Source organism: Leptopilina boulardi, unplaced genomic scaffold (assembly GCF_019393585.1).
Source record: "Leptopilina boulardi isolate dan_hultmark-lab unplaced genomic scaffold, ZJU_Lbou_2.1 LbouV2_315, whole genome shotgun sequence".
Classification (NCBI taxonomy): domain Eukaryota; kingdom Metazoa; phylum Arthropoda; class Insecta; order Hymenoptera; family Figitidae; genus Leptopilina; species Leptopilina boulardi.
This window is the reverse complement of record NW_026137880.1, coordinates 173294-189015: the sequence shown is the minus strand read 5'-3', so window position 1 is coordinate 189015 and position 15722 is coordinate 173294. Positions and strand designations below refer to the sequence as shown.

General features: G+C 27.2%; 1 protein-coding gene across 1 annotated transcript in view; it reads right to left on the bottom strand.

The window, feature by feature from the left end:
* The window catches only part of LOC127283906 (uncharacterized), a 33708-nt gene extending 17986 nt beyond the window's left edge, over positions 1-15722 (bottom strand). The window contains exons 1-4 of the mRNA XM_051309023.1: positions 15555-15722; positions 13225-13308; positions 13042-13095; positions 3595-3660 (exon numbers count right to left, since the gene is read on the bottom strand). Coding sequence (XP_051164980.1) covers positions 3595-3660; positions 13042-13095; positions 13225-13308; positions 15555-15567 — 217 coding nt within the window. The 5' untranslated portion in view covers positions 15568-15722. The remainder of the gene's footprint in view (positions 1-3594; positions 3661-13041; positions 13096-13224; positions 13309-15554) is intronic.

The window sequence follows — 15722 nt, the reverse complement described above, 5'->3', positions numbered from 1 at the left end:
TTCAAAATGGCAGTTCCAGTATGGCGGATAAATTAAAACAATTAAAAAATGGGCAAACTGGTTTGACACTTGTTACTCGGGGGTTTTTGGGGTCGCTGATTACGAATCTGAAGACCGATTTAAATAATTCAAAATGGCAAATCCAATATAGCGGACAAATGTTTTTAAAAATTGTCGAATTTATCTGAATCATGGTATCTAGGGGTTTCTGGGGTCGCTGATTACGAATCTGAAGCCATTTTTCAAGAATTCTTTCACCATAGTCGATCCTCCAATTTTATTTTCATAAATATTGATAATATGACTTCAAATTCCTAATCAGTGACCATAAAAACTCCTAAATACCATGTTTCAGATAAATTGGACAATTTTTAAAAAGTAACATTAAATTCGTGATCAGCGACCCCAAAAACCCACAAGTGATGAGTTTAAAGTAAATCCGATAAATTTTTGTAAAACTCGTCCGCCATATTGGATCCGCCATTTTGAATTTTTAAAAAGTAACATCAAATTCGTGATCAGCGACCCCGAAATCCCCCGAGTAACAAAATTCAAGTGAATTCATTGAGTTTTTGTCAACTTGAAAAATATTATCCAAAATTTTTATATAAAAACTTTAAACGCGTTTTTCTCGAAACCACATATTTTCAACTGGTTCACACTCCCATTTTAACAATACTTAACCAATTAACTTGATTTTTGGACAGCATGTTCCTTGAATGTGTAGTTTTCGTGTGGACTAGGATTTTGAAAATTCATTAATATTTAAAAAAGTTATAAACAATTTAAGTTGCAAAATTATGATAAAAAAATTCAAAAGTCTGTCCTTCGGTTATTTTTTAATAAGAAAATCTTATTCTAGTCGACACGATAGCCAAAATGGTACAGATTAAGAAACTATTTACTTTTTTCATTTTAGATTAACCGTTCCAGAGAAAAAGTGTGAACCACTTTTAGAGAGGACCACTTTTGGCAGCCATTTTCTAAGACGCCATTTTGAAAAAAAAATAATAATAATTTTCGATTATCTTAAGACATGTATTTTGAGATAAAAAAATTTTAAGTAACAAATATTTTTTTTACTATAAAAAAAAATCTTTGAAAAAACCATCAAAACCAGTGGAACCTCCCCTTAAGTCAAGAATTGCATCGCCGTCAATAATTTTTTAATACTTTTTGTCAAACATTTGTTCACAAATACTTCAAATATACATATACAAAAACATCCCAAAAAGTCCGGAGGTCTAAATTATTTTTTTCCTTTTCAAAAAAATTCTTAAAAAAGCGCTATTTTTAGGCCTTCTAAACAAGAATCCCCCTTAAAGATTCCTAAACAGCGTGTGTTTTTTTTATCAGAATTGGCCTTTTGGTCGCCGGCGGTTCAATTTTGAAAAACTCACACTGGATTAGAAATCAGCCACCCCAGTAAGTTCATTTTTTGAACTAGCACAGTGTAAAAAATTTAAAAAATTTGAACACTTTTTTAAAGCTCGTAATTTTTAGCTGGCAGATAAAAAAAATTTGCAGTTATGCAGATATTTTATTACTAATATAATTTGAAAATATTTTACATAAAAATATTAATAACACGGTGCTACAAAAAAAATTTTTTTTAATATACTTCTTATGAAACCTATTGGAGGTTGTAGATCACAAAAAACTAAGAAGAATGGTGTATATAAAATTCTCCAAACACCCCTAAATTTTCATTTTAGAGCTAGCAAACCATTTTTACATATGTTTATGCATAAAAACCTTTATAACTTTCTTATTTCTGCACAGATTTCAAAATTTTTTTTTCATTTTGAAGCTGAGAAACAGAGCTTTTTAGCCCATATTCGATATTTTTGTTTAAATTAATATTTATAAGAGAAAAATTACAAAAATGTTCAGAAGTTGTCATTTATCTCGCAATTTTTCAACTTTAACTGATGTTTTCATCATTAATTTTAATTTAAACATTTTTTCTCTTCTAGCGCTATTAAAGCGTATTAAATTCTACATTCAATGAGCCCTATTTGAATAAATTTTGTAAAAAATTAACTGAATTATTGTAGTTTTTCTCTTTACAGATCTAGTAGCTGATTCAAGAACATTACAGTTTATTCTTTTCTTTTTCATTCTTAATTGTTTATGTATAGTATTTGTCAAGTTCTGACAGTTTTTATTCCATGTTGGTCATGCTAACAATGAGTTTTTTTAACAAATATTAATTTTATAAATGAACTATAAACAAACACGATTGAATAAAAATACTCCAAGTTATGAAGGTTTTACTAATTTTTGTCGTTTTTTGCATTTTCAGAAATAAAATAAATTCTACTTCTTGTATCAGATCTTGAACAAGAAAATATATTTAATATTTGTATACAAGAAAAAGTACATGTTCTTGTACATATTCTTATGCAGGTTCTTGTACATGTACTTACACATGAAATCGTTCATGTCCTTGTACAATTTCATATGGAAAAAACTTTTTTTTCAACAAAATTTTAGATTTTATTAGTTTAGAACCATTAAAACTCTTTAATTATGTATTTTAAGAATTATTGCGCAGCTGTAAAGTTGTAAGAAAACTACTGCGCAGTCTTTAAAGTTTTTCATTTTTACTAAACGAAGACATAAATACCCAGTAAAAAAAAAAAAATTGGGAGTAAGCGAAAAGAATTGGTGGTAACTTAAGCTGAATTCGGTTTGGTGAAAAAACCGAATTGGAACGTTAAGGTGAATTATTTTTTTCTTACTGTGAATTCTTTTCTCTTGAACATTTGAATTGACGTTTGTTTATTCAAGTTTGCATTATAAATGAATAAAATAAATGTTTCGAAGTCTAAATTCTGGTTTCACGAAAATGTATATTTTCTTGTACAAGATTTTGTACAAGGGATTTTCAATAGGGTATAAAATAACAATTTAGAAATATTTCTATTAAAACAATATGAGAAATCTCGAATTCCAATTTACTCTTTATATTATAGTAAAGAGAAAAACTACAATACTTCAGTTAATTTTTTACAAAATCTATTCAAATAGGGCTCATTGAATGTAGAATTTAATACGCTTTAATAGCGCTAGAAGAGAAAAAATGTTTAAATTAAAATTAATGATGAAAACATCAGTTAAAGTTGAAAAATTGCGAGATAAATGACAACTTCTGAACATTTTTGTAATTTTTCTCTTATAAATATTAATTTAAACAAAAATATCGAATATGGGCTAAAAAGCTCTGTTTCTCAGCTTCAAAATGAAAAAAAAATTTTGAAATCTGTGCAGAAATAAGAAAGTTATAAAGGTTTTTATGCATAAACATACGTAAAAATGGTTTGCTGGCTCTAAAATGAAAATTTAGGGGTGTTTGGAGAATTTTATATACACCATTCTTCTTAGTTTTTTGTGATCTACAACCTCCAATAGGTTTCATAAGAAGTATATTAAAAAAATTTTTTTTGTAGCACCATGTAATTCAAGGTCTTGAAGTTTACAAAACAATTTTACACATTAAAAGATTTTTAGAAACATCATTTTCGTATTTTTAAAGTACATAAAACTCTTTGAAATATGTCTAAATGTCAATATTTAAAAACAAATACTTACAATTAATGTGTCTATCTACACTCTTTGATGGATACACGTATTTAGTTGATTCTGGTTTCTTTCGAGCTGAAAAAATTCAAACAATATTTATTTATTCATATATGAAGTTAGTGACCGTTATAGTTTATTAATAAGATTTATAACAGGCTTATCGGTCAAAAATATTTTATTAATTTATTATGAAAATAAAATCAATGTGTCGACGTTTCGGTTGGTACCGACTACCGAATATTTATATTAATAAAATAAGACGTGTGTATGCATTAATGTCAAATAAACAAGGAACATTACAGCAATAACGTGTTACAATTCGGTAACAATTTTGCTAACTTCACGCTACAAAACAATGACTTAGAATTTTATGTTACAGATTTTTGTTATTATTTTCATTTATGATCATATAGAAAACAATGACTTAGAATTTTATGTTACAGATTTTTGTTGTTATTTTCATTTATGATCATTGATCGAAATTCCGATTACCTAACCTAATATGCACAGAGGGCCAGGAGCGCCGATTATTGCAAAGACACGTCAAAACCGCACTATTCGGAAAGCAAAAGTTAAAAAAAGTTTCGCTTTTAGATACCTCAAAGTATGTGAAAATTAAACTTTAGATTATTTAGAATTATCCGTTTGATACAGAACTTGTTAAAACGTTAATTTTCAAAGTTTAAAATTTGTGACTTTTTATTGTGACAAAAATTTAAAGAAACGTAAGGAAATTCATAAAAATTAAAGATTTTTTATCGACAAGTCTTATAATGTATCTAAAAGAAAGTAATTATGATAGAAACAGGTTTGAAAAATTAATAATTTTAAAAATACTACGCCCTGAGAAATGTTTTATGTGAAAAAAAAATAAAATAAACAGTGCGTTCAAAAAAATTTTCTCCAATTAATAAACATTCTATATGTGTATTATATTCATTAATTCACAAGTTTAACTCTTTTAACATATTCATACTTACAGGGTGGCCACTATTTTTAGAATTTTTCCCTCCCGGTTTTAAAATACATTTTTTCTGTTCACAAATCTATTATATTTATGTAATATGCAATTGTAAAAAATAATGAATACCAAAAGCATTCAATGAAAATTTATAAAATTTAAGTTTTATGAAGTACATTGAAATAAAATATAACAAATTTTATTAAGTATAGTAGACATTTTAGTAAACATTTTTCAATTTAGGGAAAACGTGTAAAACTGGGAAATATTGATACAAAAAATAATATACTTCTGAAAATATTTTTCAGTCTTTAAGAAATGTATTTCAAATTTTAGTAAATATTTACAAACTTCAACATAATTTATAGTAATCATACAAAATCTTTACTGAAATTTAATATATTTTATATAATTTTTTTCCAGTTTGCAGGATTTTCCCTTATTTGAAAAGTATTTACGAAATTTTGTTATATATTTTCTTTCAGTGTAGAATTAAAAAATTTTGTATTGTGAGAAATAAAAATAGCTAATTTTTGTTGATGGTAAATGAGCAATTCCACGTGAGATTGAGGGATCTATCCTCCGATTCCTTGTATACTACGTTTTTGGGTAGAGGTTATGGATCTAATTGAGTAAATTAAATTTTGAAAAAAATATTTATTATTTTTCGAGATATTTGTATTAAAAAATTAGTGCAATTTTTTTTCAATTACTCATAACTTTTTCACTTTTAGTCCTAGAAAAAAGTGTCCTAAACGTTTTTTGCTCAGAAAATATTGAAGTTTAAGAAAAAAAATTAATTTTGAAAAATTAAAATTTTTTAATTTATTTATTTATTTAAAAAATAAAGTTTGTTTTTAATTTTTAAACTTATTATCGAGCTTCGTTTACTTAGAGGGGGTTTCCTACCTTCTCGGAACGGTATTTTTCAGTCTTTCTCTAAATAACATTTTATAATTAATTTTCGATTTTTAGAAATACTTAATATTCTTTTTTTGACACAGAATTAGATTAGACGTAGTATAGAAGGAATCTGAGGATAGACCCTTCAATCTCACGTCGAATTGCTGATATATTTTACATAATTAACGCGAAATTTTTTTCAGTCCCGGCTTTCTCTTGGTTCTCCCGGTTGGCTGAACACCCTGTCTTATAATTTAACAACGAAACATATCGAAAAATCTTACATTTATACAGATTCGAACCCTGCCTAACTTATATGTAAACGCAACCTAACATCGCACGCTTTTACATTAAGCCTCTCGGCCACGCAATCGCTATAGGAAAAATTTTTGTTTACCCGCACATATCCTTCTTTAATAATGTCAATTATAAATTGTACTTATTTATTAGATAAGTTACTGAATTAAAATATAAACATTTTTAATAATATTAATGAAATAATATTAATAGATAATAAATAATAAATTAATAATATTAATAAAAAATTTAATTAATTAAATTAAAATTACTTATTTTGTTACTTATTCTGACTTTATATAAAATAAATAAGAATTATGTAAATTAATTTTATAATAACTTTATATAAAGCTAGAATTGCACATTGTAATATATAAAACTTTGAAGTACTAACAAATAATAATTATAATTACTATATAATCTTAATAAGTTTATTTCTTTGTATTTTTTAATTTATTTTATTATTATAGGCATAATAATTATTATAATATTTATTATTATAACGAACGCTGCGCATGACCGTAGTGACGTCGTCACCCACACACACAGATGTGTAGTAGTAGTGGTACGGATTACTACTTTTTCTAGTAAAAAGTTTGATCAGCAATAGTAAAAGTTCTTTCTTGTAAAAGCAATTTTTATAATTCCCAGTATTACTTATTAGAATTTCAATGAGTAATATTTAAAAAGTGTCGAATGTAAAAAGTAATACAAAATTTAATAAAATTTACAATGGCTTTATAAAATTTAAAAATCCTAAAGTAATTTCTATTATATCTGTAGCAATTTTTAAAAGTGACTACTGTAATAATTACTATTAGTAATTATTACTACCAAAAATAGTAATATTTACTTCATGCGAACTACACTTTACAATTAATAGTAATTTCTACTAGAAAAGTATAATTATTACTATTCCATTGGAATTTTTACTAGAATCTCAGCACCATTTTTCTCCGTGAGTAGACAAATTTAGCTGACTTTTTTCATTTTTGACCTTTTTTTCAACTTAAATTGTTTAAAAAAATTGTTAAATATTAATGAAAAATTATGATTCTGATTCCGGCGATAGCGGTAGATGTGTAGAATAAGCCATAAAAATTTGAGCTTAATCGGTGCAATAGTTTTCCTTTTATGATGTCCGCCAGGTCAAAAAACGTTGTTTTGAGAAAAAGCGAATTTACGAAAACGTCCTTTTTCAAGAAAATACCCCCTTACACGACAGGATACATTATATAATGTATATATGCTTTTATATACATATTTATATACATATATGTGTAATTTGATATATGTATATTTATATTTATATGAGTGTATGTTTATAAAAGCATATACATTGTACTCGCGAAGAGTACGCTCCGTGAGCGTGTGACTTTTACATTATACCCCATTTTTCCATATGTTACAGAAGTTTCCAACCAAAATAATAGTTTCCATAGCATTTCTACATATATCTACTACAAGAATATGCAGTTTTTAGAAAATCGATTTTCTTGAAAAAAGATGTGGTACACAGTTTTCCTAAAAGTATCAAATTGAGACCAAAAATTGCATCAAATCTTTGCAACGTTTTGATGCATATAAGTTATATCAAAAAGAGATCGTTTTGTGTATCATTTTTAGAAATGATACACGAAACGGTCTCATTTTTTGATGCAAAAAATTTAATCAATTTATATCAATCATGGCCGAATTGAATCGACTCAAAATTAAACGAATTTTTTTCAGATATTTTGGTAATAGTACAATTGCGGAGACCATTTCACTATTTAATTTGAAAATGAAAATAACAGAAAATCAAAGACAATGTGCAATTCGATAATTAAAAAGTGACAGCTTATAAACATAACCTAAAATGCATGAGAAAAAATTTGTCGATAAAATCAATATAGCCGAGCTTTTTAGAAGGTAGATGGCAGCACTCATCTATTTTCTTTCTTTAAATTTTTTCTGAATCGTTTTTATAAAAAGCAAAACTGCCATCTAACTTATAAAAAGCTCGGCTATATTGATTTTATCGACAAATTTTTTCTCATGCATTTTAGGTTATGTTTATTAGCTGTCACTTTTTAATTACCGAATTGCACATTTTCTTTGATTTTCTGTTATTTTCATTTTCAAATTAAATAGTGAAATGGTCTCCGCAATTGTACTATTACCAAAATATCTGAAAAAAATTCGTTTAATTTTGAGTCGATTTATTTCGGCCATGATTGATATAAATTGATTAAATTTTTTGCATCAAAAAATGAGACCGTTTCGTGTATCATTTCTAAAAATGATACACAAAACGATCTCTTTTTGATATAACTTATGTACATCAAAACATTGCAATAGAAAAAGATACAACCAAGTTTACTGTGTACTAACTCCTTAACAGAATTGTCGTTCGACAATGTCCTTTCACCGACACGTCAATTAACCGCCAAGTCAAGTAACAGAATTGTCACATAAGAGGGGATCCTACTTTACAAGGTCAAAAAAAATATGTATGAATAATATGTACCTGAAGTTTTAAGGGGGGAAACTTATGTAAATGCACGTTTTTCAGAAATTTAAAAAAAACTGGTAAAGTTTATTTAATTACATTAAAGCATACCTTAAAGTACACAATAGGTATAAGCTTTATAAAAAAAAAATTTTTTATTAAAAAACATTACAAAATGGTGGCGTTACAGCTGTTTGAAGTTACATCTTTGATTTTGCGCCGTGCAGCTTACAGGTCCACAAATCTCAACTTAAATTAAAAATAAAAATTTTTACCGTTAAAATACGCAAATACGCTTTACATGACGAAGAGAAAAATTTTTGAAAAAAAAACTTTTTTTATAAACAATGTTCAAAAACAATTGTTAAAAAATTATTTAAAAAAAAGCAGCTCGTCATGTAATAGCATAAAGAAGATTTGTGGTAAGTTTGATTAAAATCGGTTAAAAATTGTCTGAGTTACACTGCACATTGCACGGCGCGCGAAAAACCACGTTTCGAGAAAAACGCGTATAAAGTTTTCGATACATAAAAGTAGTGTTATAACTATTGCCTTGAAGACGTTATGTATTCGAAAATAACTATTGTACTAAAACAAAGATTTACTATCACTTGCTTATGGTGCATGCTAATGACAATTAATAAAATTATATTGACAAGAAACCAATAGAATACACAGTGGGCCAGGAACGCCGATTTTTGGCCAAAAGTCGATTTTGGAATATTCAAATAAGAAGTAGTACATTGTAATCAGTGACACTGAAACTAACATTTACCAAATTGATTTGATAACACTGGGTAACAAAAAAAATGGTCATGTTGTGTTTATTTCAAAATTCCTGTGCTTGTTGAAAATCTAGGTGTCAAGAAAAAAGAAAATACAAATAATTTTTTTTTTGATTTGTTCAGTTCCCTGAAAAAGAGGGTTAGTGTATCAAAAAATTGCTTTTTTGGCACTTTTTGAAATACTATGAAAGGAAAACGTAAGGACATAGAAAGTTTAAATAGGGCGCAAAAGAAAGCTTAAACCTTCAACTTTAAGACCCAAAACTGAAATATTATGCAATAATTGCGGGGAACCTGTATTTAACGCATAACCCATAATGTTTCATGTGTAACGAGATTTAAGAGGATTTAAACGGTTTTTAAAAAATTAGTCCCCATATTGGATCCAACATTTAAAATTTCGAAAAAATGGCTTAAAATTCGTAATCGATGACCCCTAGATCCACCGACTGATACGGCTTAAGCATATTTTAACGATTTTTAAAGAATCGTCTGCCGTACCGCATACGCCATTTTGAATTTTTAAAATTTAACCTTAAATTTGTAATCAGCAATCCAGAAAATCTCTAAGTGAGTAGTTTCAAGCAATTCCGATTTTGGAGAATCGCTACATGTCAAACATACATTCCCAATGATTTAAACTGCAAATTCAATGAAACGTTATGAATTATGCGTTAAATACAGGTTCCCCGGAATTATTGCATGATATTTCAGTTTTGGGTCTTAAAGTTGAAGGTTTAAGCTATCTTTTGAGCCCTATTAAAGCTTTCCAAGCCCTCACGTTTTCCTTTCATAGTACTTCAAAAAGTGCCAAAAAAGACATTTTTTACACTTTAACCCCCATTTTTAGGGAACTGAACAAATTAAAATTTTTTTTTTTATATATTTTCTTTATCCTTGACACCCAAATATTCAATAAACACAGGAATTTTGAAATAAACACAACATGACAATTTTTTTGTTACCCAATGTAATAAATTCATTCTGTTACATTTGGCAGCTATATAGATTCAAAAAAAATAAATTTTTTTAATTGCACTTATTTGTTTGAAAAAATGTGCCGAGTCATAAAAGTTACTGTTTTTACTTGTTATTTAGAACATAAACAACAGAAAAATTTTGAATATCCTGTATAATTAAATATTTTTTAATAATGAATTCGTGATTAGATCGAAAAATTAAGCTTTTTTATATTAAGTACACGCTTGTGAATAAAACTTCCCCGAACTTCTGCGCTCTGTTTCATAATATGAGGTGTTAAATTCTGCTCTAGAGTGCGGACTATAAGATAACATTTTAATATACGCTATATTGGATTTGCCATTTTGTATTTTTAAAAACCAACAGCATATTCGTTAACAGCGACTTCGAAAACCCCCAAGTGACGATTTTCATGCGAATCTGATCGTTTTTTAAAAAATAGTGTTTGCCATATTGGATTTACCATTTTGAATTTTGAAAATGTGATACCGGATTCGTAATCAGCGACCTAGAGACCCCCGAGTAATGATTTTCAGGCGAATTTTAAAACTTTTTCGACCTTTGGTGAAAAATCGGAGTTCCTGGCCCACTGTGGAATAGTGGAATCTCTTGCTCATAGTTAACTGCATTTGGTAGCATCTGAAGTGCTAAATTTATGTTTACTATAGACATTCATACATCTAATTATAGGACAATTTAAAGTATTTTTTAAGATACGAGACTAAACGATTCGAGGAGTCTGGCAGGTGTTTAAGCGCCTGGCTAAACCCGGCGGATTACTAATTACAGAAATTTTGAGTCGCGTAAAATTTATTCTTACTGAACCACAAATTTTGAAGCGCGTTTTCTCTAATTTCTCTTTTTACGAATTTCACAAACTGGTGGGCAGGAATAACAGAAAACGCCTTGACCGATTTTAATGAATAATGGCTTGTCTTACTCAGTATTAATCCCTCTTGTAGGTGAACTAAAAAAATTTCAAAAATTTTTTTTTTACAATTTTGGGAACCAGTTAAAGTCATTATTTTTTTCAAAAAAAAGATTTTTTTGATTTTATTTCTCAAAATATTCGAATTTCACATTTTCTTTGGAATTTTTTTAGTTCACCTAGAAGCTACATATTAGGGTGGCCCTTATTTTTCGAATTTTGAAATTTCTTATGTCGCCGTCCGGAATCTACTTTAAAATGTTAAAAAAATGACATGTGCACAAGGACAGCTCGATTAATTAATATTAGCCCGTGCCACCGAGGGTCTAAAGTTTAAGATTCCGGTTAGATCGTTTAATATAAAACAAAAATTCAAATTTTTTTTGAATCTGTGATAGATTTAGCTTTAGAGTACGCAGGATATTTTAAAAATATTAATTTTTGTGGATTTGACAGCTATTTGAAGGAAAAAGTTGATTTTTAGGGCAAAATTTTTTCAAAAAATCTATTGCCAAAATAAAACAAAAAAAACCAATAAAAAATCCGCTACGTACTCTAAAGCATTAGTAAATAACGATAAAAAAAACTTTTGCCGAAGTCAATCCGATCGAAACTGTTCGAGCTAGACTGCCCACCGTTTTGAAAAATGTCATTTCGAGAAAAACGCGTTTAAAGTTTTGTCATATGAAAACTTATAAAAACAATGAAATTGACGTTAATCAGCGATGCCTGCACCACATAATTGGCCATCTACATTAATATTGGCTTCATCTTCAGTCTTTCGAGCGGCTGTGAGTGTAAAAGAACGCAATTGTTACCACAGTAAAAGAGAAAATAGCCGATAGCATAGCGCTATCAAGCACTCGAAGCGCTCTTGAACACCTTCTGCAGATTTCGATTTTTTTCACATAAAATTACTTCGAAATCGCTTTTGCTGATATAATTTCTATTCTTCATATCATAAAGTATCGTTTAAGAAAACGAAAAAAAATTGATTTTTTTTTCCGGGCCAAAAGTGTCACACAAGTTTAGTGCACTTTTTTACAAGTTGTATGTTATTACTTTTATTTATTAATTTGTTTCTTTTACAATATGTACACTTATGGTTTAGGATATGCTAAACATGAATCCGATGTCATAAATAATTTTTGACATTATCCAGCTGTCAAACTTTTATCAACGTGAGTTTATAAGCGTTATTTTACACTTATTTACGCACATACGGTTGTTTTTAGAAACATTAAGTCTAAATGAAGTGTAATTTTGACAGTTGACAGCTGTCAAATAAACTGTCAACGTTTTGAAAACAAAAGTTTTGAAAGCTTTAACATTAATTTACTCAAAAATATTTAATTTTTAGAACATTAAAAAAATTTTTTTTGTTTTTAATTTTTAAAATTTTTTATTTTTAAGGCCACTTGAAATAAATGTTTTAAAAATTAATTATTTTTGAGAAAATTAATCAAAAGCCTCGTTTTTAAAAATTTGTGAACTCTCAAAATTAAATGTTTTTTTTTATTTTTATTTAGTTTTAATGTTCCGGAAAGTAATTATTTTTGAGTAAATATATTAAAAACATCCATAAATTTTCGTTTTTAATAATTTGACAACTGATTATTATTACAACATCCATATGTTAAAGAAAAAACGAAAGACGATAATTTTGATTCGCCTGTTTATAATAATTTTTATTAATATTTATTAGAGTATGTTAGAAATATTAATTTTTTGAACAAATAATATGATTCCCTCCTTTTTAATTGTTTTTTTATAATTTAAATGTAAACAAATTTTTTTGTTTTAAAAATATTTTCATTTTAATACGTAAAAAGATTTAGACCGATATTTTAAAAAATAAAAAAATATTACAAAAAACAAAAAAGTTTATTTTTTGCCTTTTCATGAGAATCCTCCCTTAAATGACGATTCGGTTAAATGACAGTTCTGTTATTTTTGACAATTCGGTTAATTGCATTTTGGTTAAATGACTGTTTGGTTAATTGACTTGTGGTGCATATTCATGCATCCAGAATTATTGTGTTTGTGATTTATTTGCATAGAATCACAAGGTAAACAATAAAAGCAAAAGAGATCAAGAAAAAATACTTACCACTTAAAGATTTAATCAAGTCCTTAATTTTTCTTGGTTCAAGTTTTTTTCGATCTGAAAAAATTGAAATATTTATTATTTCAGTAGCTTAAAGTAATTACAAGGAAAAACTTTTTTCGCACAAGGCACTATTTCGACCAGCGGTATTTAAAAATTATAGTGTACTTTAAAAATTCAACTCACCAGTCGACGGTGCGTTCTCCATTCTCGATTCATCACTGCTAATTAGCATGTCCTTTAGCTTCAGTGGCATAAGTTTTGTTCGCTCTAAAAATTCAGCATAAGTATATACTTTAGAAATTAGTAATTTATCAAAAAGTATCATATTTTATTTATTTTATCTCTATATAGAGAAAAATTTATCAGCATTGATTAGAATAGTCTGCATTAAAGCTCCGATTTGTGACACCTTTTGCGTGAACATAAAAAGTAAATCGATCGAAAATCGATTTTTTTTTACCAACATAATATGCTGTAGAATTTTTAGAAAGATTTAATGATAACTTTTCAAAAAAAAAAATTTTAAATCTACTAGGAAAGAAAATAAATATCAAATTTTACAAAAATACATTGTGTCTACTAAAAACCTAAGTAATTTGAAATTCCAGGACTTTTTATAGCGTATTTTTTTACCTTTTTATTTTACTTAACATGTATACTTTAAAACAAAATTAAAATCAAAAGAAGTAAAATTGTGATACTTTTTAAGGAATAATAAAATAAATTTAACTCAGTGTATTCGATCGGCGAGCTATTTGAACAAAATTATTGAAAACTTAAAAATTTCAAGGACAAAATTAAAATTCCAGGACTTCCAACACCAGCAGACACCCTGAAATATTTTCAAATTTTGTTAAAGTATTTTAAAGTCGTGGAAAATATGATAAAAAGCGAAATTTTCATGTAAGAATACTGATCTTTAATAACCTTTTATGACAATAGTTATATTAAAATTTGGTAAAACATATAATTATAATTCATTAGTAAATGATACTAAAATTTATTAAATCCTATACTAATTTTTTTTTTTATTTAAAATAAACATTTATTTTCAAAAAAATGTGAAAAAAAATATCAAATTAAAAAAGGTAGAATAGGAGGAAGAGAAAAAAATTAGATAGAACAGAGAAACGAATAAAAAACTTATGGGAAAAGTCCACTTTTTTCAAAAAAACAAAAACAACGCTATGGTAATCAATTCCAATCAGGTTCGCTATATATTTAAAAATCGTGTACCCCCCCCCTCCTAGTAGTCACACATATTTATCTGGAGGGCTGAAATTCAGTACAAATGTATTTTTGCGTATTGATTACAGAAAAAATATAGCGAACCTGATTGGAATTGATAACCATAGCGTTGTTTTTGTTTTTTTCGAAAAAGAAATTTTTTTTTGAAAAAAGTGGACTTTTCCCATAAGTTTTTTATTCGTTTCTCTGTTCTATCTAATTTTTTTCTCTTCCTCCTATTCTACCTTTTTTAATTTGATATTTTTTTCACATTTTTTTAAAAATAAATGTTTATTTTAAATGAAAATAAAATCGGACAAGTGCGAGTTACACTCGTACTGAAATCGAGGGTTCCGTACACGAAGTAAACTTATTTGGTATAAAAACAAATATTTAAAAAATATAAGTTTTGTATGTCAGATAATGTAACTGATACGAAGAGGAATAATTTTCTTAAATTTTTTAAAAAAATTGTTCCTTTTTGTATCACTTATATTATTAGACATACAAAACTTATATTTTTTAAATATTTGTTTTTATACCAAATAAGTTCGCTTCGTGTACGGAACTCTCGATTTCAGTGCGAGTGTAACTCTCACTTTTCCGATTTTTTTATAATACATCAAGACAGTAGTTTTTTTTAATTGTTCAGTACTATTTCTACTGTACAACGTTGCAGATAAAGTGCAAGATGATGATGATCATGATGATCAAATTATGATTTTTATCAAACTGTTTAAGTAGTAATTTAATAAATTAAATTCCCATCAGTAAATTATTATACATTTAATACCTTACGAAGGAAAACACTTCTAAAATACATTTGCACGAAAACTAACACTCCTGATTTTTAAACTCGAAAATGAATATTTATTTTAAAAAACTAATTTGATTATATTGAATTTTTAAATAAATAATACTACACGAAAGAGAAACTTGGATAAAACTTGTTTATTTGTACGGAAAACTTAAAATGAAAAACTATGTTTTTGGTTATAATATCGTCCCGAATCTCGATTGTGTTATTGTTCGTAACACCCGTCGATTTTGCCAGTCATGTAAACAGATAACAATAAGAGTTGTTAAAAAATAAATGCAACTTTGTTAAATGAAGCGACACTCCGAAAAAATGCACCTTTTAAATCGCTAACGTTTGCTTTCTTCTAAATGCATATTTTAAATGGACCATTGATGGCATTTTCTATTTTCATAATATAATTAGATTTAAGAGAAAACAAAGACTTTTTTATAGTTACTACAGTATTGATATTGAACATTTAACTTACCCACAGTGTCCATTTTGTTAAATAATATATCTTAAATACTCTTCATTAATTTTTAGCAAAATAAGTAAACATTTGAAAAACAAATAACTGTTCAATTACTGTGTTTATGTTTAAACTGGTAAATAACGGCAAATGGGCCTCGACACAATAACATCATAATGGTATGGT